Source organism: Pristis pectinata, chromosome 10 (genome assembly GCF_009764475.1).
Source record: "Pristis pectinata isolate sPriPec2 chromosome 10, sPriPec2.1.pri, whole genome shotgun sequence".
Lineage (NCBI taxonomy): Eukaryota > Metazoa > Chordata > Chondrichthyes > Rhinopristiformes > Pristidae > Pristis > Pristis pectinata.
Window position 1 is genome coordinate 7,167,986 of NC_067414.1, and position 27,287 is coordinate 7,195,272.

General features: G+C 44.9%; 1 protein-coding gene across 1 annotated transcript in view; it reads left to right on the forward strand.

The window, feature by feature from the left end:
• Positions 1 to 8,696: 8,696 nt before the first annotated feature.
• Positions 8,697 to 27,287, forward strand: part of LOC127575150 (uncharacterized) — a 172,045-nt gene continuing 153,454 nt past the window's right edge. The window contains exons 1-2 of the mRNA XM_052024841.1: positions 8,697 to 8,989; positions 15,384 to 15,623. Coding sequence (XP_051880801.1) covers positions 8,969 to 8,989; positions 15,384 to 15,623 — 261 coding nt within the window. The 5' untranslated portion in view covers positions 8,697 to 8,968. The remainder of the gene's footprint in view (positions 8,990 to 15,383; positions 15,624 to 27,287) is intronic.

A 27,287-nucleotide genomic window follows, 5' to 3' on the forward strand; every position in this document is an offset into this window, starting at 1 on the left:
TATCTTTATTAGTCACATGTACATCGAAACACACAGTGAAATGCATCTTTTGCATAGAGTGTTCTGGGGGCAGCCCGCAAGTGTCGCCACGCTTCCAGCGCCGACATAGCATGCCCACAACTTCCTAACCCGTACGTCTTTGGAATGTGGGAGGAAACCAGAGCACCCGGAGGAAACCCACACAGACACGGGGAGAACGTACAAACTCCTTACAGACAGTGGCCGGAATTGAACCCGGGTCGCTGGCGCTGTAATAGCGTTATGCTAATAGCTACACTACCGTGCCTGCCCATTATAGATCATATAGGTCAGCATGGGCATGATGGAGCAAAGGGCCTCTTTCTGTGCTGTGTGACTCTATGATAACATTCTTGCTGCAAAACAGCTCCTGAGCAATGCCTAGTGTCTGAATAAAAAGAAAACGCCTTTCACTGTGCCTCAAAACACTTTTCAGTGGGCAGTGTAGTCGCTGGTGTAATGCAGGGAACATACCATGGAAAATTCTCACAGACACCAGTCTGGTAATGATCACGGAAAACATTGGTTGGGACACAGAAAATAATATCCCTGATCTCCTTCAAAATACTGCTACACGATCCTTTGTTTATCTGAGCTGGCAGCTGGGGCCCCAGCACTCTTGCCGTTTCTTGGAATCTGTTCTCTTAAAGTTGCAGGTTCAAGTCCCACTTCAGTCACAAAGGTGATGACGGTTTCAGTCGAGCCAAGGCTGATGCAATGAGACTGATCCTGTTGCACAGGATTAACAAATTCACAGCAATTATTTCATGCTCATCTCATTGACTTGGAACGAGTTTGACAAGCCAGGTGCCAATTTGCAAACTTACCTGCCACCAATGATTAACCTTTAATTTCTACACCTTGCATTGTTTGGCCTAAAAAAAACGGTGATTGAAATGTGAAAGTGCCTTTAGCATGATGGTCGTACATAAAGATCAAAAGCAAGAGTAGGCCATTCAGCCCCTCATGCTGATGTTTTACCTCAGCACAACTTCCTGCACATATTCCTTGATTCCCTTAAACATCTATCAATCTTTCTCTTGAATACACTTAACAACTGAGCCTCTCCAGCCCTTTTAAGTAGGGAATTCCAAAGATTCACTACCCTCTGGGTAAAGAGATTTCTCTTCATCTCTGTTCCAAATGGCCAACCTCTTATTTTGAGACAATGACTCCTTGTTCTAGAGACAACAGCCTGGGGAAACATCATCCCTACATCTGCCCTGCACCTTCCCCTTCCTCTCCTATAAGATGATACCTTTATTAGTCACATGTACATTGAAACACACAGTGAAATGCATCTTTTGCGTGGAGTGTTCTGGGGGCAGCCCGCAAGTGTCGCCACGCTTCCGGCGCCAACATAGCATGCCCACAACTTCCTAACCCGTACGTCTTTGGAATGTGGGAGGAAACCGGAGCACCCGGAGGAAACCCACGCAGACACGGGGAGAACGTACAAACTCCTTACAGACAGCAGCTGGAATTGAACTCCGGTCGCTGGCGCTGTAAAGTGTTATGCTAACTGCTACACTACAGTGCCTGCCCTCTACACTACCGTGCCTGCCCTTATCAGATTCCATTGGCTTCAGCCCTTAGTTGGCTCCACCTGTCACCTCCCAGACTCTGATGCTATTCCCACTCTCCACCTCCCTCACCTGCCTATCAGCCCCTTCTCACATGGATCTACCTGTCAGCCCTTCCCCCCCACCCCCACCACCCCAATACTGGCTATTTCCATATGAAGGGTCTCAACTTGAAACGTCAACTGTCCACTTCCCTCCACAGATGCTGCCCGACCCACTGAGTTCCTCCAGCATCTTGTGTGTTGCTCCAAGTTCCGGCATCTGCAGTCTCTTGTGTCTCTAGAGGACTGGAAGAGTCTGGTTAATCACTGCTCCTGTGACAGTCAACCATCCTGAGAATCAATCTGATGAATCTTCGTTGTACTCCTTGTAACACAGGTACACCCTTGCTTCGGTAGGGAGACCAGACTTGCAGACAATATTCCAGGTGCAGTCTCACCAGGGCCATATACAATTCTGGTAAATCATTTTTACTTGTATATTCAGGCTCTCTTGCAACATTCATTTACTTTCCTAATTGCCAAAATCACCAAAACCCATTATTTGGTCATAATATTATTTGTGGGATTTGGCTGTACTTTGTAGCTAACCTGCTCTGTGGAACAATGCAAGAAAACCTTTTTATCTTGAGGTTCCAGGGTAACCTCTCACCTGATCAGTCCCTTCCATATGTGGGTAAATTGGTTTATTATCGTCACGTGTACTAAGGTGCAGTGAAAAATTTGTCTTGCATACCGTCAGTACAGATCAATTCATTACACAGTACAAGGGAAAACAATAACAGAATACAGAATAAAGTGTGACAGTTACTGAGAAAGTGCATTGCAGGCAGACAATAAGGTGCAAGGTCACAACGAGGTAGATTGTGAGGTCAAGAGTCCATCTTATCGTACTAGGGATCCGTTCAATAGTCTTATAACAGCAGGATAGAAGCTGTCATTGAGCCTGGTGGTACGTGCTTTCAGGCTTTTGTATCTTCTGCCCAATGGGAGGGGGGAGAAGTGAGAATGTCCGGTGTGGGTGGGGTCTTTGATTATGTTGGCTGCTTTACTGAGGCAGCAAGAGGTATAGACAGTGTCCATGGAGGGGAGGCTGGTGTCTCTGATGTGCTGGGCTGTGTCCACAAGTCTCTGCAGTTTTTTATGGTCCTGGGCAGAGCAGTTGCCATACCAAGCGGTGATGCATGCGGATAGGATGCCTTCTATGGTGCATCAACCAATAGATAGGGACCCACTTCTTTTGAATAGAAAATGCTGGTAACACTCAGCAGGTCAGGCAGCATCTGTGGAGAGAGAAACAGAGTTACATTTCAGGTCGAGACCCTCTGTCAGTTCAGTTAACTGTTTCTTTATCCTCAGATGCTGCCTGAACTGCTGAGTGTTTCCAGCATTTTCTGTTTTTATTTCAGATTTCCAGCATTTGCAGATATTTATTTGATTTCCATACCTATCATACTGTTAGATTGCTACACTGCCTGATATCTACTGTGTAGCGCAAGAGTTGTAACAGTGCATCATTCCCTTTCAGATACAGATAGGAATATGGGATGAAACTTGCTGAAAGACCATAAGATATAGGAGCAGAATTAGGCCATTTGGCCCAAACCTGGCTGATGTTTTTTCAACCCCATTCTCCTGCCTTCTCCCCATAATTTTTAACCCCCTTACCAATCAAGAACCTCTCAATCTCTTCCTTAAATACACCCAATGACTTGGCCTCCACAGCCCTCTGTGGCAATGAATTCCACAGATTCACCACCCTCTGGATGAAGAAATTCCTCCTCATCTCAGTTCTAAAGGAACGTCCCTTTATTCTGAGGCTGTGTCCTCGGATCCTGGACTCTCCCACTGATGGAAACATCCTCTCCACGTCCACTCTATCCAGGCCTTTCAGTATCCAGTAGGTTTCAATGAGATCCCCCCTCATCCTTCTGAACTCCATCGAGTACAGGCCCAGAGACATCAAACGCTCCTCATAGGTTAAGCCTTTCATTCCCGGGATCATTCTTGTGAACCTCCTCTGGACCCTCTGCAGGGCCAGCACATCCTTCCTTAGATACTTCTGAAAGTTTCTTGAGAAACATTTTCCTCAGAAAGTGAGGGATTGGCTCTGGGTTTACATGGGATCACAGATTTCAATCGTGATTTGAGATCAGGAGGCAAAGGGGACTATTTTTTGCAGATACAAGAGACTGCAGATACTAGAATTTGGAGCAAACTGGTAAATAAATTGGTAAATTGGTTTATTATTGTCATATGTACTGAGGTACAGTGAAAAACCTGTCTGGCATACTGTTCATACAGATCAATTCATTACAACAGTGTATTTGAGGTAGTACAAAGTAAGACAATAACAGAGTGTGGAATAAAGTGTTACAGTTAAGCAAACTTCTGGAGGAACTCAGCAGGTCGGGCAGCATCTGTGGAGGGAAACGGACAGTTGACGTTTCTGGTCAAGACCCTTCATCTGGACTGAAGGAGATAGCCAGTATAAAGAGGTGAGGGGAAGGAGTCGGGCAAGAGCTGGCAGGTGATGGGTGGATCCAAGTGAGGAGGGGTGATAGGCAAATGGAGGAGAGGAGATTGGAAATAGTGACAAGAGGCCGGAAGGTGAGAGGTGAGGGTGACAAAGGGCTGCCGATGGTGGGATCTGATAGGACAGGAAGGTGGAGCGTGGACCCAAATTAAGGAGCTGTGGAAGGCAGACGGGAACAGTGGGTGAGGGGACCCAGTGGGAGGGGTGTGTGGTGATGGGCAGATAGAGTGGGGGGGAGGAGGGGAAAGAGACTGGGTGATGGTGACAGTATTTTTTGCAATTGTTTTATTTGAAGTTTAAATGCTTTTAATTGCTTATGCGTTCTTAATTTTTCTTTTTTTTATATATTTTTAATCATTTACTTGAATTTGAACAGTTTTTAACATTTGAGACGTTTATAAACTATTAAGCTGTGACCAAACCCTGAAATCTTGGCTTAACCCGGATAAGGGTACTCTGTGGTGGGGCTTCCATACTTCTCCACCTGAAGCCATTTGGCTGTTGCAAACTTCCCTGTGGTTGGGTTGGGCTATCAAGAAGAACCCTCTGCTTCCCGTCCAAGTCGGCACGGACTTTTGACCAAGCCGCAGTTGGTGGACAGACTATTCCTCAGTCTGCATGAAGCATTAGTTATGATTGGCTGTATTCAACTCAGTCAATAAAAATCAAACACATGGACCTTTCCTGATCCTGAGAATTTCCATAGTGATTTAGAGCCAACACTATTAGAACATAGAACACTATAGCACAGTACAGGCCCTTCGGCCCATGATGTTGTGCTGACATTTTATCCTGCCCTAAGATCTATCTAACCTTTCCCTCCCACATAGCCCTCCACTTCTCTATCATTCATGTGTCTATCTAAGAGTCTCTTAAATGTCCCTAACGTATCTGCCCCCACAACCTCTGCCGGCAGTGTGTTCCACGCACCCACCAATGTCTGTGTAAAAAACTTACTTCTGACATCCCCCTTATACCTTCCTCCAATCACCTTAAAATTATGTCCCCTCATGTTAGCCATTGTCACCCTAGGAAAAAGTCTCTGACTGTCCACTCGATCTATGCTTCTTATAATCTTGTACACCTCTATCAAGTCACCTCTCATCCTCCTTCTCTCCAAAGAGAAAAGCCCCAGCTCACTCAACCTATCCTCATAAGACCTGCTCTCTAATCCAGGCAGCATCCTGGTAAATCCCCTCTGCACCTTCTCTAAAGCTTCCACATCCTTCCTATAATGAGGCAACCAGAATTGTTGTGTGGAAATTTGTCCACCTCATGCATGAACAGTGAAGTAAATAAAACAGAGATGTAACGTCATTAAAAGTATCTTTGTGGCTTTGGAGACACAAGAGACTGCAGATACTGGATAAAAACACAGAACATAGAACAGGAACAGGTCCTTCAGCCCACGATGTTGTGTGGAACTAATTAAGCTATTGACACCTAATCCCTTCATCCTGCATATAACCCACATCCCTCCATTCCCAGCCTGTTCACGTGCCTGTCTAAATGCCTCATATCTGCCTCCACCACCACCCCTGGCAATGCATTCCAGACACCCAGCACTATCTGTGTAAAAAAAAGCTTGCCCTGAAACTTTCCTCCTCTCACCTTAAAGCTTATACCCTCTGGTATTCAACATTTCTACCCTGAGAAAATGACACTGCCTATCTACCCTATCTAGTTGTCTTAGGGCAGGCACGGTAGTGTAGCGGTTAGCATGACGCTATTACAGTGCCAGCGATCTGGGTTCAAATCCCGCCGCTGCCTGTAAGGAGTTTGTACGTTCTCCCCGTGTCTGCGTGGATTTCCACCGGGTGATCTGGTTTCCTCCCACATTCCAAAGACGTACGGGTTAGGAAGTTGTGGGCATGCTATGTTGGCGCTGGAAGTGTGGTGACACTTGCGGGCTGCCCCTAGAACACTACACAAAAAGATGCATTTCACTGTGTGTTTCGATGTACCTGTGACTAATAAAGAATTCTTATCCTCCAACAGATTGTTCATTGCCTTTGGTGGTGTACATTGGGGGATAACTTGTCAATAATTCCGGAGGAAATCTTAGTCAAACATTGTCATGGAACCTAATACATTCATTGAAAGATTCAATGTTTCATCCAGGAGATGTTGCTTCTGACAGCAGCAGTCCTGCACTGATGTGTCAGTCAGGCTTTCTATGTAAGTGGAGTAGTAACTCTCAGAAGTCCACTCTCAGTCCTGAGGCAGGGTCTCGACCCAAAATGTTGACAATTTGTTTCCCCCCCCCCCCCCCCCCCCACAGATGCTGCTCGACCTGCTGAGTTCCTCCAGTTGTTGCTTTTTTACGCAAGTTTCTGGTTTAAATCACAGCCGACTACTTTAGCAAAGGCGCGAGTATTTTGCCCGACCTCTCATCAGTGATTTTGATTTGAAATGTATTTACTTATCTTCCTACCTGCATGATAATCTTGTTCAAAAGGGCACCCAGCCACTTTGTGTCTAAAAATCTGGGAATTTTTTGGTATTGGTATTGGTTTATTATTGTCACTTGAGGTACAGTGAAAAACTTGCCTTGCATACTGATTGTACAGGTCAATTCATTACACAGTGCAGTTACATTGAGTTAGTACACAGTGCATTGAGGTAGTACAGGTAAAAACAATAACAGTACAGAGTAAAGTGTCACAACTACAGAGAAAGTGCAGTGCAGGTAGACAATAAGGTGCAAGGTCACAAGGTAGATCGTGAGGTCAGAGTCCATCTCATCGTATAAGGGAACCGTTCAATAGTCTTATCACAGTGGGGTAGAAGCTGTCCTTGAGCCTGGTGGTACGTGCCCTCAGGCTCCTGTATCTTCTGCCTGATGGAAGAGGAGAGAAGAGAGAATGACGCGGGTGGGTGGGGTCTTTGATTATGCTGGCTGCTTCGCCAAGGCAGCGAGAGGTAAAGACGAAGTCCATGGAGGGGAGGCTGGTTTCCGTGATGCACTGGGCTGTGTCCACAACCCTTGAGTAGAGTCACTACAATACTTGACCCAAGGACCAGGGAGTTCCCAACTAAGGTGATGTTTATTAGTTACTTCCTATTTAATCTCTGGGAAAACAAGGTTTAACCACCTTTAGAGTTTAAATGTGGCTTCAGTACTGCTATTCCAATAGAACTACTTTCCAAATACATTGTGTGAATTAGTTTTAAAACTCTTAATTAGTGAGAACGAGGGTCAATGAAAGAAAAGAATAAAGAAAGCAGGTTGTCTCAAGAACATAACGTAAATAAAGCAAACAAAACAATTTGTCACATGGACTATTAAACACTCCTCTATCTAAGGAACGTGACGTGAAATGTGATTGGGCATGTTACCTTATTACAACACAAGCTACTTGTCCATGCCAGATCCCAGTGACGCAATCCTGTCATCTCATTTAACCCTACAGTTTGCTCCCTCCCACATAGCCCCAGCAAGTCCACTTTTATTCCTTTTGCCACTTACTTATGCTGAGGGGTAACTTAACCCACCGGCATGGCTTCAGGATATGGGGAGAATCCAGAGGACCCAGGGGAAACCGAGGTAGTCACTAGCAGAGCGTGCAAACTCCACACAGGCAGCACCCGAGGCCAGGATCGAACCTGGGTCCCTGGAGCTGTGAGGCAGCAGGTGCTAACTGCTGTGCCACTGTGCCACCTAGTGTTCTACCCATGCTTTAATGTGCTTTGGACGACAGCACCATAACTGGCCTTAAATTGAATGAATTAGGAACCATTGTTTGCAGTGAAGAATAAGGATATACATGAGTGTATTAATAGGCTATAGTAATGTGATCTTCACTGTTCACCTGGCTACTTTGCGTTTGATCTGCACATTGCCAAGATTAGCACAAAACTGACTAAACATGGAAAGTGCACTGGATAAACTAATCCCTGCGTGCACACAAGAAGGTTTGCCCAAAATCCTTGCATTCACATGAATGATAGAGAAATGGAGGGTTATGTGGGAGGGAAGGGTTAGATAGACCTTAGAGCAGGATAAAATGTGGGCCTGTACTGTGCTGTAATGTTCTATGTTCTATTCATATAGGTGAATATTCCAAACTGAATATTGATCAGAAATGTCTATATATTCCTCTGTTAACATTCTGATGTGAATATTGATCAGAAATGCCTGTATATTACTCTGTTACGGAATCTGCAAGGGTGGAGTACTATTTTACTGAAAGTGTATTCATCTGTGTTATCACCATTATAAATGTCTCCTGTGAGATTAAACCGATCCCCCTTCCCACCCAAAAGATTGTGAAATTGTACCTTGATGAATCTATGTTAACATTAATAATATTCCTTTTGATTTTTACACCAATGGACAGCAATTTTGAATTCTCCAAAGGCGACATGTTACTTAATGTCTGAATGGCATTAAAAAAAATTGGCTTTCATTTGGATTTTCTTGTGTGACTGGTTTTGAGGGTGATTCAAGTAATGAGTGAAGGTTATGCAATAAGGGCAGTACAACTTGTCAGCACATACCTGCAAACCGAAACCTTTACTGCACAAATACTTGAACCACGTGATCTGATAGCTGATGCATCAGATAAACTGTTCAGTAAATTTATTTTCCCACACACGCACTTGCAGTACATTTAATGCTGATCTTTGTCTCTTCCCCGTAGGATTCTTTAAAAGGCCATCCAAAGACCCCGACCAACTTAGCCACTCCTGACTGGGACTTAAGTCACATATTCCGTGCTGCTTCACAATCCAAACAGCAACTCCCTTCCAGCAGACAAGAGTTCAAACATTCCTCGGGTGGTGACAGGTGGATTGGTCACAGAGCCAGCCCTGAGCAAGAAGCTGAAGAAATGGAGAATCACTATGAGGAAGTAAGGAGTGTTTGCATCGTAATTGAAGCACTGAGGAATAACTGTTGAGCAGGTTTCAGTACTGTGTGGCAAATCACAAGGTCACTTCTGTCACATTAAAGTGTACATTAATGATTAGCTAATCTGGGGCCACAATTAGACATCACCTGATTTCACATCTGAAAATGACATTTAAAACTCTGGTAAACATAACCTTTGACCACCATGAGATTGTTTGAGTCGATTGTTATCACACCCACCTACTTTGCCCGTGTTTTGCCACACCTCAGTAGAGCAGCTAATTTCTTTAAATGTTGAAGATGGAAGTTGTTTACTATTCTGATCCAGTTCACTGGAACTTTGGAGATGCAGGAGACTGCAGTCGCTGGAATCTGGGGCGAGAAAAAACAAAATGCTGGAGGAACTCAGCGAGCCGGGCAGCATCTGTGGAAGGAAATGGACAGTCGATGATTCGGGTCGAGCATCCATTGCTCTCCATGGATGCTGCCTGACCTTCTCAGTTTCTCTAGCATTTTGTTTTCTTTAAGAGGAACCTTATGCTGTTTTGTACCGGCTTTACTCTGACAGGGCAAGCGTGAGGTGTTGCACTTTGGGAGATCAAATGTAAAGGTAAAATACACAGTTAATCGCAGGACCCTTAATATCGTTAATGTACAGAGGAATCTTGGGGTTCAAGTCCACAGCTCCCTGAAAAAAGTGTCCACACAAGTTGATAAGGTGCTTGCCTTTATTAGTCAAGGCCTTGAGTTCAAATGTCAGGAAGAATATGTTGCAGCTTTCGTTCTAGTTAGGTCACATCTGGAGTGTTGCGTTCAATTCTGGTCGCCCCATTATAGGAAAGATGTGGAGGATTTGGAGAGGGTGCAGAAGAGGTTCACCAGGATGCTCCCTGGATTAGAGGGCATGTGCTGTAAGGAGAGGTTGGACAAACTTGGGTTGTTTTCTCTGGAGCAACGGACGCTGAGGGGAGACCTGATAGAAGTTTATAAGATTATGAGAGGCACAGATAGAGTAGACAGCCAGTATCTTTTTCCCAGGGTTGAAATGTCTAATACCAGAGGGCATGCATTAAAGGTGACAGGGGGTAAGTTCGAAGGAGGTGTACAAGATGATAAGAGGCATAGGTTGAGTGGACAGTCAGAGAGTTTTACCCAGGGCAAAAATGGCTAACACAAGGGGCATAATTTTAAGATGATTGGAGGAAGGTATAAGGGAGATGTCAGGGGTAAGTTTTTTACACAGAGAGTGGTGGGTGCATGGAACGCACTGCCGGCAGAGGTTGTGGGGGCAGATACATTAGGGACATTTAAGAGACTCTTAGAGAGACACATGAATGATAGAGAAATGGAGGGCTTTGTGGGGGGGAAGGGTTAGATAGATATTAGAACGGGATAAAAAACATCATGGGCCAAAGGGCCTGTACTTTGCTGTAATGCTCTGTGTTCTATGAGATGTACGGGGCAGTTTTGTTTTACTCAGAGAGTGGTGGGTGCCTGGAATGCGCTGCCAGGGGTGATGGTGGAGGCAGGTACAATAGAGGCATTTAAGAGGCTCTTAGATGGGCTCATGAATAGAGGGATATGGACCATGTGTAGGCAGAAGAGAAGGGTGTAATTAGGCATCATTAGTTTAATTAGTGCAGCACAACATCATGGGCCGAAGGGCCCGTTCCTGTGCTGTACTGTTCTATGATTATGTGAACATCCTTCTTCAATGCATCATTTTCCAATGTAATAACATTATTGATTGCATGCATTCATTTGGAAATAGTTTTGCAACAATTCTGAAATGTGCAGAAATTTTCATAAGGACACTGCATTTTATTCAAAGTAAGTGAAAGATATAATGGAGATGGTAAGCTACACATTAAGGTGGGGGCAGGAGCAGAGAGCCCCTGAAGTCCAGCTCTGCACATCGTTGACAGGGCAGGGTAAGTTGGTCAGACTGCTTCATACAGAATTGCAAGCTTTATCGGTAGTGATATGGAATGTAGAAGCAAGGTAAACCTTGCGTGGCGACTCGTTGCGAGCTGCTCTCTGCAGATCTACTCATTACTTCTATCACCACAGAAAGCATCCTATTCGGATGCATCACGGCTTGTTATGGCAACTGCTTTGCCCGAGACCCCAAGAAACTTCAAAGAGTCGTGGTCACAGAAACCAGCCTCCCCTCCATGGACTCTATCTACACTTCTCACTGCCTCGGTAAAGCAGCCAGCATAATGAAACACCCCACCCACCATAATGAAACACCCCACCCACCCAGGTCATTCTCTCTTCTCCCGTCTCCCATCAGGCAGAAGATGCAGGAGCCTGAGGGCACATACCACAGCTTCTATCCCACGGTGATAAGACTATTGAATGGTTCCCTTTATACGATGAAATGGACTCTGACCTCACAATCTACCTTGTTTGACCTTGCACCTTATTGTCTGCCTGCAATGCACTTCCCTGTAGCTGTGACACCTTACTCTGTATTCTGTTATTGTTTTTACCCTGTACTACCTCAATGCACTGTGTAATGAATTGACCTGTACGATCGGTATGCAAGACAAGTTTTTCACTGGTACAAATGACAATAATAAACAATAATAAACAATAATATCGGTACAAATGACAATAATAAACCAATACCAATACCGATAAATGTCTATAAATCATGAGTGAGGTTGTTCTCCTTGCAGTTGAGGATAGTTACTTGAGATGTTGAACATTATGAGGGGTTTGGGTGGAATAAGTTAGGGTGAGAGAGTGGTGTCTAACTGCTCCTCACAGCTCCAGTGACCTGGGTTCAATCCTGAGCCCCAGTGCTGTCTGCGTGGAGTTTGCACGCTCTCCCTGTGACCACATGGGATTCCCCTGGGTTCTCCACTTTCCTCCCACATCCCAACGATGAGTGGGTTTGGTAGGTTCATTGGCCCTTGTAAATTGCCCCCAGTGTGTAGGTGAGGGGTAGAATCTGGGGGGAGTTGATGGGAACGTGGGGAGAATAGCTTATTCTCTCTGATTTCTCTGTGAGCTGGCATAGACTCAGTGGGTCAAGCCCCTTAGAACCATAGAACCATAGAACCTACAGCACAGAAAACAGGCCATTCTAGTCTGTGCCAAAACTTTATTCCACTAGTCCCATTGACCTGCACCCAGTCCAGAACCCTCCAGACCTCTCCCGTCCATGTATCTATCCAATTTATTCTTAGAACTTAAGAGTGAGCCTGCATTTACCACGTCAGATGGCAGCTTGTTCCACACTCCCACCACTCTCTGAGTGAAGAAGTTCCCCCTAATGTTCCCCCTAAACCTTTCCCCTTTCACCCTAAAGCCATGTCCTCTCGTACTTATCTCTCCTAGTCTAGGTGGAAAGAGCCTACTCGCATTTACTCTGTCTATACCCCTCATAATTTTGTAAACCTCTATCAAATCTCCCCTCATTCTTCTATGCTCCAAGGAATAAAGTCCTAACCTGTTCAATCTTTCCCTGTAACTCAACTCCTGAAGACCTGGCAACATTCCAGTAAATCTCCTCTGCACTCTTTCAATCTTACTTCTAAGTTGTAAGGAAATATATCAACACAGGAGTTTAATTAACTGCACAACACAGACTTAAGACACACCCCTGAGCAGAGAGGAGGATGTATTTGTTCTGCAGAGTCCAAAAGGGTGTTGGAGGCAGATCTAGTAACAGCTTTCGTAAATGAATGCGGTGAACGTTGAATGAAAAAATGTCTGCACAGTCATTGAGGAAGAGCAAAGGAGTGGGTCTAGTTAGATTGTTTTTCTAAGGGCTTGCAGGGGCTGGAGAGACTGCCTCTTGTGCTCCACCACTTTACCATCGTGTCAGCAAGTCAGAATTAAAATCCCGCATTGTCTGATGCAAAGAAATTAATCCTCGCTTTAATTCTGTGCCGCAGATAAACAGTCCCTCGGTGGAACTGGTTTTGTTCACCCTGATCCAAGACTGAATGATGAGGACTATGTTCTGATTCAGCCTGGGTGATTATCAGCAGATTAACAAGTAACGCAACCCCCGTGATGTCAGCCTTTCTGCTATTTTAGCAGCGGCATTCACCCAGTGGATTAAGACTTGTTCTGTTCTTGCCCTTTTTAAATTCACAAGAATCGGATGCATGGAATTAACTCATAAACTAACCACAAGAGGAACATAGCATAGAACGCACGGAGCAAATTTCATTTTCTGATATTGTGCATAATAATTCCTCGTCTTGAATCTTCTTTAAAATCTGGCAAACAGCTCCTGTTTCTCACACTTTCAATCTTGCATAGCCTAGATACAATCGGTTGCCTGATCAGGCAACATGGATTTAACCTAGGAGACACGAGAGTTCAAGTGCTGGAATCTGCAGCAAAAGACAACATGTTGGAGGAACTCAGCGGGTCAGGCAGCATCTGTGGAAGCAAATGGGAAGTCGATGTTTCGGGTCAAGACCCTTCATTTGGACTGGATGAAGGACATAATGTCCATTTGCTTCCACAAATGCTGCCTGACCTACTGAGTTCCTCCAACAGTTTGTTTTTTTGCTGTCGATTTAACTCATTTTGGTAGTAGTTACTACAGAAAATAGGCTATGAACCTAACCTGATAATGTTGAATACATCACGGGCACATCCCTCCCCACCATCGGTAGTATCTACAGGAGGTGCTGCCTCAAGAAGGCAACATCCATCATCAAAGATCCCCACCATCTGGGCCATGCCATCTTCTCGCAGCTACCATCGGGCAGGAGGTACAGAAGCCTGAAGTCCCAAACCACCAGGTTCAAGAACAGCTACTTCCCTTCAACCATTCGGTTCTTGAACCAACCGGCAAAACCTAATCAGTACCTCAGTGTAACAACACTATGACCACTTTGATCACTTTGCACGACAATGGACATTTTTTTGTTCTAATTGCATCTTTCTTGTAACAATTGTGTATTATTTATGTATAATTTATGTAGTTCTTGTGAATGCTCCTTTTCTGATGCTATGTGCCTGGAGCATCAGATAAGCAGCATTCACAAGAAAAACATAAAGTAAACATAAATTACACATAATTTTTACATGTAAGGACACAGACATAGAACAAAAAAAGTCAATTTTAGTGTGAAGTGGTCAGAGTGTTGCCATGCTGAGGTAGTGATTAGATTTGTGCAGGTTGGTTCAAGAACTGACTGTTTGAAAGGAAGTAGCTGTTCCTGAACCTGGTGGTGTGGGACTTCAGGCTTCTGTACCTCCTGCCCGACGGTAGCTGTGAGAAGATGGCACGGCCCAGATGGTGGGGATCTTTGATGATGGATGTTACCTTCTTGAGGCAGCACCTCCTGGAGGTACTGCCGATGGTGGAGAGGGGTGTGCCCGTGATGAATTGGGCTGGGTCCACTACTATTGGACTAATACTATTGTCCAATACTACTACTGAGCCCAATAGCGGACTCAGTAGTTGTATCAGACAACACTTAAGTAAAATCTTTTGTTGAGACTGTGAAGTACACTATATAATTACCTGTGTCTTCAAATAAATTCTCAAACTCATCCCCAATGTCAATAAAACAAAAGAGCTGGTCATTGACTTCAGGAAGGGGGAGTGATGTACATGCACCTGTCTACATCAATGGTGCTGAGGTTGAGAGGTTGAGAGCTTCAAGTTCCTTGGAGTGAACATCACCAATAGCCTGTTCTGGTCCAATCACAGAGACACCATGGCCAAGAAAGCTCACCAGCGCTTCTACTTCCTCAGGAGGCTAAAGAAATTTGAAGTGTCCCCGTCAACGCTTACCAATTTTTATCAACGCACCATAGAAAGCATCCTATCCGGATGCTTCATGGCTTGGTATGGGGACTGCTATGCCCAAGACCGCAAGAAACTGCAGAGAGTTGTGGACACAGCCCAGCACGTCATGGAAACCAGCCTCCTCTCTATTGACTCTGTCTACACTTCTCACTGCCTCGGTAAAGCAGCCAAAGTAATCAAAGACCCCACCCACCCTGGACATTCTCACTTCTCCCCTCTCCCATCAGGCAGAAGATACAAAAGCCTGAAAGCATGTACCACCAGACTCAAGGACAGCTTCTGTCCTGCTGTTATAAGACTACTAAACGGTCTCCTAGTATGGTCTCTTGACCTCACAATCTACCTCGTTATGACCTTGCACCTTATTGACTATCTGCACTGCAGTTTCTCTGTAGCTGTGACACTTTATTCTTCATTCTGTATTGTTTTCCCTTGTACTACCTCAATGCACTGTGTAATGAATTGATCTGTACGAACGGTATGCAAGACAAGTTTTTCACTGTACCTCAGTACATGTGACAATAATAAACCAATTTACCAAACTTTGTTTTATTGCTACCCTTTAAATTTCTTTTAACAGTTGATAATTCACTTTTTGAAATTCCAGGAGCCTGTATCTAAATTTTCGGCAAACGTATTTGAAACAGAAGAAGGTATTCACCGCAGCAGTCGTCCGAGGACTTCCCCGTCCCATAATCACAGGCAGTGCAAGCTGTTGTGTAGTTCAGGCAACAACGGTCAGGATGTCTGTAACTTGCCCGACGACGCTTGCGAAAAGAGTAGGTGTGCAAATGGAGGCCAAGCAACACTTTATATATCCACTGGATTCAAAGGAACTTGGACGAAGGTAATGTCTTAAAAGATTTCATGGATAAGTTGCGTCATAGCTCTACTTCAGTGATTCCCGAGCCACTTTTGCTACACCCCACTGTTGTTTTTTTCTGGGTTCACTACCCTATTATTGTTAATCCTTTGGGAGGTGTGAAAATCACAGATGGAGCTGAGATTTATTGCCAATCCCTAATCACACTTGGGAAGCTGTGGTGAACTGTCTTCTCGAACCCCTAACACCCCTCCCCTGAAGGTGCTCTTGGGGAGGGAGTTCCGGGATGTAGCCCGAAAAATGGTGACCCAGAAATGGTGATGCTGAAAGGCCTGGATAGAGTGGATGTGGAGAGGATGTTTGCAGTAGTGGGAGAGTCCGGGATCCGAGGGCACAGCCTCACAATAAAGGGACGTCCCTTTAGAACTGAGATGAGGTGGAATTTCTTCAGCCAGAGGGCGGTGAATCTGTGGAATTCGTTGCCTGTCGTTGGATGTACTTAAGGCAGAGATTGATGGGTTCTTGACTGGGAAGGGGGTTAAAGGTTACGGGGAGAAGGCAGGAGAACGGGGTTAAAAAAATATCAGCCATGATTGAATGACGGAGCAGACTCGATGGGCCGAATGGCCTAATTCTGCTCCTATATTGGTACATGTGAGAATAATAAGCCAATTCCAATTCCAATATCTTACGGTCTTATGGATGGGTAATGTGTTTCCAAGTCAGGATGGTGTGAGAATTGGAGTGGGAATTTGCATGTTGGAGGTTTTGCTATGTGCTTGCTGCCCTTGTCTTTCTTGGTGATGGAGGTTTCAGGTTTGGGAGGTGCTTGAGGAGGTGTCTCGGATGGTAACTGCAGTGCATTCTGTTGGTAGTACCCACTGGGGCCACTGAGTGGCAAAGGCGGAGGGAATGAATGCTTAGCGTAGTGGTTAGAGTACCAAACACCGGGGCTGCTTTCTCCTTATAGAGTTATAGAGTCAAACAGCACGGAAACAGGCCCTTCAGCCCAGCTGGTCCATGCCGACCGAGAGGCCCCATCCAAGCTGGTCCCATTTGCCAGCGTTTGGCCCATATCCCTCTAAACCTATCCTATCCATGTACTTGTCCAACTGTCTTTTAAAAGTCGTTATTGTACCTGCCTCAACCGCTTGCCCCGGCAGCTCATTCTACATGGATACCACCCTTTGTTCAAAAAAGTTACCCCTCAAATTCCTATTAAATCTTTCCCCTCTCACCTTAAACCTATGTCCTCTAGTTCTTGATTCCCCCATCCTGGAAAAAAGACTGAGTGTGTTCACCCTATCTATGCCCTTCATGATTTTATACGCCTCTATAAGATCATCTCTCAATCTCCTATGCTCCAAGGAATAAAGTCCTGGCCTGTCCAACCTCTCCCTATAACTCAGTCCCTCAAGTCCTGGCAACATCCTTGTAAATCTTTTCTGCACTATTTCCAGTTTAATAACATCTTTCCTACAGCAGGGCGACCAAAACTGAACACAATACTCCAAGTGCAGCCTCACCAGCATCCTGTACAACCACACCATGAACTCCCAACTTTTATACTCAGTGCCCTAACTTCTGAAGGCCAGCGTGCCAAAAGCCTTCTTCACCACTTTCAGGGACCATGTACTTGTACTCCGAGGTCCCTCTGTTCTACAACACTCCCCAGAGACCTGCCGTTCACTGTGAAAGTCCTACCTGGATATGACTTTCCAAATTGAAACACCTTGCACTTATCCGAATTAAACTCCATCTGCCATTCCTTGGCCCAGTTACCCAGCTGATCAAAATCCCCCTGTAATTTTTGTCACGAACCAGCAACAAAAGAAACACACTGAGCATGATTCAGTGTTAAAAACTATTTTATTAATCACTACTTATGATAATACGTAAAATAAAAGTAAAAATGTTAGTATGTTAGAATTCAAAAATGTTAAACCTTGAACGTTAACCCCAAAACTAAACTCGTCGTGTGTGTGTGTGGCAAAGTCCAAAACTCCCAGTTCCGGAATGGTTCTTAAAGTTCAGTTCCGCAAGCCATAAGGTGAAACATGAGCAAGGGCTTCTTCAACAACCACCGTTGTCTGAAGATAAGATGTAGACGTAGAGAAACATAGAGAGAGTACATATGAAATCCAAATGTTCCACGATGGAACCCAAACGACACTCCAGTGTTTACTCGGTAGTGACTTCCTCACCCCGAAAAGCATCCGAATCGTGGTCGTCCACATACAAATACCTGTTTCCTTCTACAGGTCAGCAACAAAGTGAACTCCACCGGATTACTTCCAACTTTCATACTTGGGTTTCAGTGGCAAACACAGTTATTGTTTCTCATCCATCGATAGAGAAAACAAGCAGGCTGGTGTCTCTCTCCCTTCTCTCTCTCTCCTTCTTCTGACTTCTTCAACAACGTCATTACGTCCTTTATCTTCTATTGACGTAAGCACGCCCCACACACACATACACACACACTCTCTATCTTAAAGGGACTTTCACTGAGTCCGTAACATTTTTGATAACTTGCTTCATTGTCCATTATACCACTTATTTTAGTGTCATCTGCAAACTTACTAACCATGCCTTGTACATTCTCATCCACATCATTGATATAGATGACTACAGTTAACTCTTGTAGACTATAGCTGCTGAAGCTGTGCACATCCAGGCAGGCAGAGAGTGCTCCATTTTGTAGACAATGGAATAAATTTGGGGTGTCCGGAAGTGGGTTACTCACCACAGGATACTCAGCCTCTGACCCGCCCATGTCGACACATTTGTGGCTGGTCCAGTTGAACTTCTGCTCAGTGTTCACTCTCCCAGAAAGTTGACTCACTCTGATTATTATCATTGAACAAGATTACTGCACTTCCATAACTATGCCACCTCCAATCTCCCTCCTCTGCTAAAGAAAGTTTACCACCAGCTTGAAAGCCCAGGGTCCATCTGATCACTGTTGGGTTGGCTCAGTGGGTAGTTCTCGTCTGTCTGTCTAAGGGTTATGTTACAGACCAGCACCATGCTGCGGTTTTGACTGTTTCATTGTCCCCCCTGCTGCATTTAACGAGACGTTAACTGGAGCTTCTTATTTAGGTTGCTGTAAAAGTCCTCTGGAGATTGACTGAAATGATGGGCGAGTTCTTCCAACATCCCTCACTCACGCAGCAGAACAAAACGAAAAAATTATCTCTTCCTCCTCCTCATTTGCTACTTTTGAATATTGATATCTGTGAATTGACTGCTGTACTTATCAACAGATTCACAGTGACTGTACTTTAAAAACATTTCTTTAAAGGTTGAAGGGGCTGATACTACTGGGGGACAGGTTCAGAACATAGAACAGTGCAGCACAGGGACAGGCCCTTCGGCCCACAATGTTGTGACGAACCAATTACATTGGTAATCAAATGCTCGACTAAACTAATCCCTTCTGCCTACACAGTGTCCATGTCCTACCATTTCCCTCACATTCATGTGCCTATCTAAGAGCTTCTTGAATGCCCCTATCGTATCTGCCTCCACCACCACCCCTGGCAGCGCATTCCAGGCACCCACCGCTCTCTGTATAAAAAAAACTTGCCCCGCACATCTCCTTTGAACTTTCCCCCTCTCACCTTAAATGCATGCCCTCTGGTATTAGACATTTCAACCCTGGGGAAAAGATACCAGCTGTCTACTCTATCTATACCTCTCATAATCTCATAAACCTCTACCAGGTCTCCCCTCAGCCTCCACCGCTCCAGAGAAAACAACCCAAGTTTGTCCAACCTATGATCATAGCACATGCCCTCTAATCCAGGCAGTATCCTGGTGAACCTCTTCTGCACCCTCTCCAAAGCCTCCACATCCTTCCTACAATGGGGCGACCAGAATGAAATGCAATACTCCAGATGTGGTCTAACTAGAACTAAAGCTGCAACATATCCTTCCTGACTTTTGAACTCAAGGCCTTGACTAGTAAAGGCAAGCACGCCATACGCCTTCTTTACCACCTTATCAACTTGTGCGGTCACTCAAACAGAACTGAATGCAATACTCCAGATGCGGCCTAACTAAAGTTTTATAAAGCTGCAACGTAACTTCCTGACTCTTGAACTCAATGTCTCCACTAATGAAGGCAAACATGCCATATGCCTTTTTTACTGTCCTATTAACCTTTGTAGCCACTTTCATATTATGTTCCATATTTAAGTTGGCACATAAATTGATTTCTTTCTTTCTTAAAGTTATACTTCAAAAGCCTGTTGCAGGCTGGTAAAGGCAGTGAGCCCGACATCAGTGTAAGTTACTGGAGGGGATTCTCAGGGGCAGGATCTACCAGCGTTTGGATAGATAAGGGCTGCTTAGGGACACGGCATGGCTTTGTGTGTGGGAAATCGCATCTCACGAATTTGTTAAGAGTTTTATTGGAAGAGGCAACCAAGAGGATTGATGTGGGCAGGGCGGTGGATGTTGTCTATATGGACTTCAGCAAGGCCTTTGACAAGGTCCCTCATGGAAGGCTGGTCTGGAAGATTAGATCTCATGGGATCCAAGGAAAGCTAGCTAAGTGGATACTTAATTGGCTTGATGGGTGGAGCACAAGTACATAATCCGCTGAAAGTGGCATCAGAGTTAGACAGGGTGGTGAAGATGGTGTTTGGCACACTGGCCTTCAGTAGTCAGGGCAGTGAGTGTAGGAGTTGGGATGTTACATTGCAGTTGTACAAGATGTTGGCGAGGCCACAGCTGGAGTACTGTGTACAGTTTTGGTCACCCTGTTATAGGAAAGACCTCTTTATGCTGGAAGGAGTGCAGAAGAGATTTATGAGGATGTTGCCAGGACTCGAGGGCCTGGAGTTATAGGGAGAGGTTGGGCAGGCTGGGACTTTATTCCTGGGAGTGTAGAAGACTGAGGGGTGACCTCACAGAGGTTATAAAATCATAGATAGGGTGAATGCACACAGTCTTCTTCACAGGAAAAGAGAATCAAAAACTAGAGGGCATAGATTTCAGGTGAGAGGGGAGAGATTTAACAGGGACCTGAGGGGAAATTTCTTCACGCAGAGGGCAATGCGCAAGTGGAACGAGCTGCCAGAAGAAGTGGTTGAGGCAGGTACAATAACACCATGTTAAGGGTACTTGGACAGGTACATGGATAGGTAAGGTTCAGAGGGATATGGGCCAAACACAGGCAAATGGGACTCGCTTGGATGGGCATCTTGGGTGGCACAGACAATTTGTACCGAAGGCCTGTTTCTGTGCTGTATGACTCTATGGCTCTATCACATGTAACCTTATAATTATTGGCAGCAGTGAAAATAAATTCAGATTACAGTGAAACTCCGATAATCTGACATGCTCAGGATTTAGGTGTCAGGCTGGCAGATTTTCCAAACTACTTGATATTATTTTGTAATAATCCAACACACTTTCAATTCATATTTTAAAAGACGTTACGCAGTAGTGCAGTAAATTTTCCAATGAATCAGGCCCTAGTGAATTTAAGGGGAGCTTAGGATATGGGATCCTCGTAAACTGAAAGGGAATGCAGGAAACAGAGACCTAGTAAACTTAAATAGAGCGCAGGGAACAGGGGCTCAGGTGAGTTTAAAAGAAGCGTTGGAAGTGGGACCCTAGAGTTTAAAGGGACCATTGGAAACAGATCAGCTTTTGTCCTGCTGTTATAAGACTATTGAAGGGTTCCCTAGTACGCTCAGGTAGACTCTTGACCTCACAATCTGCCTCGTTATGACCTTGCACCTTATTGTCTGTCTGCACTGCACTTTCTCTGTAACTGTAACACTTTATTCTGCAGTCTGTTATTGTTTTACCTTATACTACCTCAATGCATTGTTGTAATGAATTGATCTGTACGATCGGTATGCAAGACAATTTCTTCACTGTACCTCGGTACATGTGAGAATAATAAACCAATTCAACAATCCTGATAAGTTTAAAAGGAACACAGTAAACAGGGCCCAGTAAGTTTAAGAGAACAGCAGGAAACAAAGCCTACTCCTATTCCTACTCAAAGGAGATGTGCAGGGCAAGATTTTTACACAGAGAGTGGTGGGTGCCTGGAATGTGCTGCCAGAGGTGGTGGTGGAGGCAGATACGATAGAGGTGTCCAAGAAGCTCTTAGTTAGGCACATGAATTTGAGGGAAATGGAGGGATGTGGACATTGTGTGGGCAGAAGGGATGTTTAGTTGGGCATTGATTACTAGTTTAATTAGTTCGGCACAACATTGTGGGCCAAAGGGCCTGTTCCTGTGCTGTACTGTTCTATGTTCTTATTATGTGTGACGAGAGAGTGGAGAGTGCCGGAAAATAACGAGCGAGGTTTTTTTTTTCTCTTTCTAGCGTTCAGGACAGCGGCGAGTGACTGCGCAGGCGCGTGACGTCACCCGGAAGCGCGCGGGCGATTTAAAATGCAGACGAGCATATCCAGCGGGCAGTGTCAGAGCGGGCAGCTGAGTGTGAGGGAGCAGAGTGGGTTAGGCTTTGGCTCAACGGGCTTCGGCAAGAGCGGGAAAGAGGCGAGATTATAGAGAGGGGGTAAGTTATTAGTTTAGTTGTTGAGCTCAGTGATATTCAGCAGTATGCATCTGGGATTAGTGTTGTGTTTGGAGTGTCAGATGTGGGGCCCCTGGGAGACGACCAGACTCCCTGATAACTACATCTGCGCAAAGTGCACCGAGATGCGGCTCCTCAAGGAACGGATTGAGAGTCTGGAGCAGCAGCTGGATGACCTTCGGTTGGTTAGGGAGAGCGAGCAGGAGATAGACAGGAGTTATAAAGAATATGTAGACAGCACCTCAGTGGCGGTCCCCCTCAAAAACCGATATCTCATTTTAGATTCGGTTGGAGAGGATGACTTCATAGAGGAAGACCTCAGCAGCCAGGACCTTGGCACCGTGTCTGGTACTGTGGTCCAGCAGAGGAAGCGACATGCAGTGGTTATTGGGGATTCGATAGTAAGGGGTACGGATAGCAGATTCTGCGATACCGACAATGAGACTCGGATGGTGTGTTGCCTCCCTGGTGCCAGGGTACGGGATATCACAGACCGTGTTGAGAATATTCTGAGAGGGGAGTGTGAGCAGCCAGAAGTCTTGGTACATGTAGGTACCAATGATGTAGGTAGAAAAAGAGAAGAGGTCCTGAAGGAGGAATACAAGGCATTAGGGAGAAGGTTGAGAAGTAGGACCTCAAGGGTAGTAATCTCAGGACTACTACCCATGTCGCGTGTCAATGACAGGAAGAATAGAAAGCTCTGGCAGTTAAATGCGTGGCTGAGTGACTGATGCAAGGGGCAGGGCTTCAGATTCTTGGATACCTGGGACCTTTTTTGGGGGAGGCAAGACCTATTTGCTAAGGGTGGGTTGCAGCTAAACTCCAAAGGGTCCAATATCCTGGCGGGAATGTTTAATTTAGTTGTAGGGGAGGGTTTAAACTGATCTGGCAGGGGGATGGTAACCAGGATGCTAGGTTACAAGATGCTAAGGTGAGGGAGGAAGTGTATAGAAACAAATCCATTGAGGATGGCAAGAAGGACAGGCAGGTGATAAGTCAGGATAATTTACTGAATAATAGAAGTACAACAAATCAGGTTGTTAGGATACAGAATGTTAGGATCGGGGATGAGGATGTTAGGATACCGAATGTTAGGATAGGGGATGAGGTCTACACGAACATGTCTAAGATAGTAGGTAGCGAAGATAGTAAGAAGGATGGACAGGTAGAAAGTCAGGATAATCTGCTGAACAATAGAAGTACAATAAAATCAATAGCAGATACCAGTCTAAACGTACTATATTTAAATGCACGTAGCATCAGGAATAAAGCAGATGACCTAGTGGCACAACTACAGGTTAATAAATATGACATCGTTGCAATCACTGAGTCGTGGCTTCATGATGGATGTGATTGGGAACTGAATGTCAAGGGGTACACAGTGTATAGGAAGGATAGGCGGGTAGGCAGAGGGGGAGGTGTGGCCATGATGGTTAGTAGTGATATAAAATCAATAGAAAGGAAGGACATTGGGTCAGAGGAGGTGGAATCCTTATGGGTGGAGCTAAGAAATAGCAAGGGTAAAAGGACAATAGTAGCAGTCATATATAGGCCCCCGAACAGCAGTCAGGAAGTGGACCATAAGTTGCAGATTGAGATAGAAAAAGCATGCCAGAGTGACAATGTGAAGATAATTATGGGGGATTTTAACATGAAGGTGGACTGGGAAATCCAGCAAAGCAGTAGTACTCAGGAGAGTGAGTTTGTGGAATGTCTAAGGGATGTTTTTCTGGAGCAACTTATTGAGGAGCCCACCAGGGGATCGGCTGTTTTGGATTGGGTGCTATGTAGTGAACCCGAGGTGATTAGGGAACTAAAGGTAAAGGAACCACTGGGAACAAGTGATCACAATATGATTGAGTTTAGTTTCAAGTTTGAGAAGGAGAAGCTGATAACTGGTGTATCGATATTTCAGTGGAATAAGGGAAATTACAAAGGTATGAGAGAAGAGTTGGCCCAAATTGATTGGAGGAGTAAGTTAGCTGGAGGGACGGCGGAGGAGAAATGGAAGGAATTTCTACAGGAAATAAGGACAATGCAGGACAGATATATTCCAAGAAAAAAGAAGGTTTTGAATGGAAAAAAGGCACAGATGTGGATAACGAGGGAGGTGAAGGATAAAATAAAAGCAAAAGGGGCGGCGTACAAAGTAGCAAAAATTAGTGGGAAAACAGAAGATTGGAAAGTTTTTAAAAATCTGCAGAGAGAAACTAAGAAGGTCATTAGGAAAGCAAAGATGAGTTATGAAAGGAAGCTGGCGGACAACATTCGGAAGGATTCTAAGAGTTTTTTTAAATACATAAGGAATAAAAGAGAGACACGGGTTGACATAGGACCAATTGATAACAGTGCAGGAGGTATTATAACGGACGATAGTGAGATGGCAAGGGAATTGAATGAATATTTTGCATCGGTCTTCACCGTGGAGGACATAAGCAATGTGCCCGTTAGTCAGGAGTCTCACGAATTGGAACTGAGTTCAGTTGAGATTAATAGGGAGAAGGTGCTAGGAAAACTAAAGGGGCTTAAGACTGATAAGTCTCTCGGACCGGATGAGGTGCATCCCCGGGTTCTGAAGGAGGTGGCTGTGGAGATAGCGGAGGCATTGGCGATTATTTTTCAGGAATCGATAGATTCTGGCATGGTTCCAGAGGACTGGAGGGTAGCGAATGTAGTTCTGTTGTATAAGAAAGGTGGGAGGCAGCACAAAGGCAATTACAGACCTATTAGTCTGACGTCAGTGGTGGGAAAATTATTGGAATCTATCCTCAAGGAGGAGGTTACCGAATACCTAGAGGCGCAAGGCAAGATTGGACCTAGTCAACATGGTTTTGTGAAGGGGAGGTCCTGTCTGACCAACCTATTGGAGTTTTTTGAGGAAATCACAGGTAGGGTGGATAAGGGAGAAGCGGTAGACGTTGTGTATTTAGACTTTCAAAAGGCCTTCGACAAGGTGCCTCACAAGCGACTGATTAATAAGATGAGAGGTCATGGAATTACGGGTAGGATAGCAGAATGGGTGGAGCATTGGCTGGTTGGCAGGAAGCAAAGGGTGGAAATAAAAGGATCTCGTTCTGGTTGGTTACCGGTTACTAGTGGTGTGCCGCAGGGGTCGGTGTTGGGGCCGCTCCTTTTTACCTTGTACATCAATGATCTGGATGATGGAATAAATGGTTGTGTGGCTAAGTTTGCGGATGACACCAAGATAAGTGGAGGAGTAGGGAGCATAGAGGAAATAGAAAGGATGCAGAGGGACCTAGACAGTTTAGGAGAATGGGCAAGGAAATGGCAGATGAGATTCAATGTTGAGAAATGTGCAGTTGTACACTTTGGAAGCAGAAATAAGCGGGTAGATTATTATCTAGAAGGAGAGAAGATTGAAAGTACGGTAGTACAAAGGGACTTGGGGGTACTCGTACAAGATACCTTAAAAGTTAGCCGCCAGGTTGGATCGGTGGTTAAGAAAGCGAATGCTATGTTGGCATTCATCTCGAGAGGTATAGTGTATAAAAGTAAGGAAGTGTTGATGAGGCTCTACGGGGCACTAGTGAGGCCTCATTTGGAATACTGTGCGCAGTTTTGGGCCCCACATCTTAGGAAGGATGTGCTGACGTTGGAGAGGGTTCAGAGGAGATTTACGAGAATGATTCTGGGAATGAAAGGGCTTACGTATGATGAGCGTTTGTCGGCTCTTGGACTGTACTCACTGGAGTACAGAAGGATGAGAGGGGACCTCGTAGCGACATTTAAAATGTTGACAGGAAAGGACAGAGTAGATGTGGCTAGGCTGTTTCCCTTGGTGGGCGAGTCCAGGACCAGAGGGCACAATCTTAGAATTAGAGGGTACAGTTTCAAGACAGAGATGAGGAGAAATTTCTTTACCCAGAGGGTGGTGAAATTGTGGAACTCCTTGCCAACACAGCAGTGGAGGCCAGATCAGTGGGGGTGTTCAAGGAGGAGATAGACAGATATCTAAATAGTCAGGGTATCAAGGGATATGGGGATAAGGCTGGAAAATGGGATTAGAATAGTTTTTTTTCCCCACCCCATTTCTTTTTCCCTTTTCCTTGGAGCAGACTCGATGGGCTGAATGGCCTGCTTCTGCTCCCTTGTCTTGTGATCTTGTGATCTTGTGAGTCACGCAGATCAGGGTGATAAATGCTGACCATCCATTCAAGGCTGTGATCATTGAGAAACTCAGCAGTGGGATGGAACCCAACCTGCGTACCAACTAACATCCTTGGCAACGACTTTATCCGGTGTGGAAAGGGGCAGAAAAAAATGGATGTGAAGGAAGCGTTGAAAGAATGTGTAAATGAACGAGCGACTCAAATCCTCCTCTGTAAGAGAGTCCAAAAGGTGTCACAATTGGAATGGGAGTGGGAGAGATTTTCGGGAAAGGGGCACTTGAACCAAGGTTTATAAATTGGAAGGTAAGTAATGTTGCAGCATCATTTCCCAGCAAAACAACCCCCTCACGATAAGTTAACTAACTCCCACTGAATGAACTTACTAACAGGATAAAATGTGGGTGCAAGAAATGTGTCAATTATTTAAAGTTTAAAATTCCAAAAGAGGGCAATCAATCATAAAATGTCTCTTTTGGGATCTTTCAAGATACTCTGCAGCCATTTGAAGAGGAACCACTCTGGGAAATGCAGTGGATATTTATAAAGACAGCAAGGACTCACAAGCAGTGATGTGCCAGATAATGATGCATAAATTGCTCCATGGTATTTTTTTGGGTCACTCTAAATTGGTAAATTGGTTTATTATTGACACATGTACCGAAGTACAGTGAAATACTTTGTTTTGCATGCCGTCCATACAGATCGTTTCATCACATCGGTACGTCAAGGTAGTACAAGGGAATAGCAATGACAGAATGCGGAATAAAGTGTTACAGCTACAGAGACAGTGCAGTGTGGGCAGGCAATAAGGTGCAAGGTCATAACAAGGTAGATTGTGAGGTCAAGAGTCCGTCTGATCATACTATGGAACTTTTCAATAGTCTTATAACAGTGGGATAGAAGCTGTCCTTGAGCATGGTGCTACGTGCTTTCAGGCTTTTGTATCTTCCACCCGATGTCCGGGGTGGATGGGGTCCGTGATTATGCTGGCTGCTT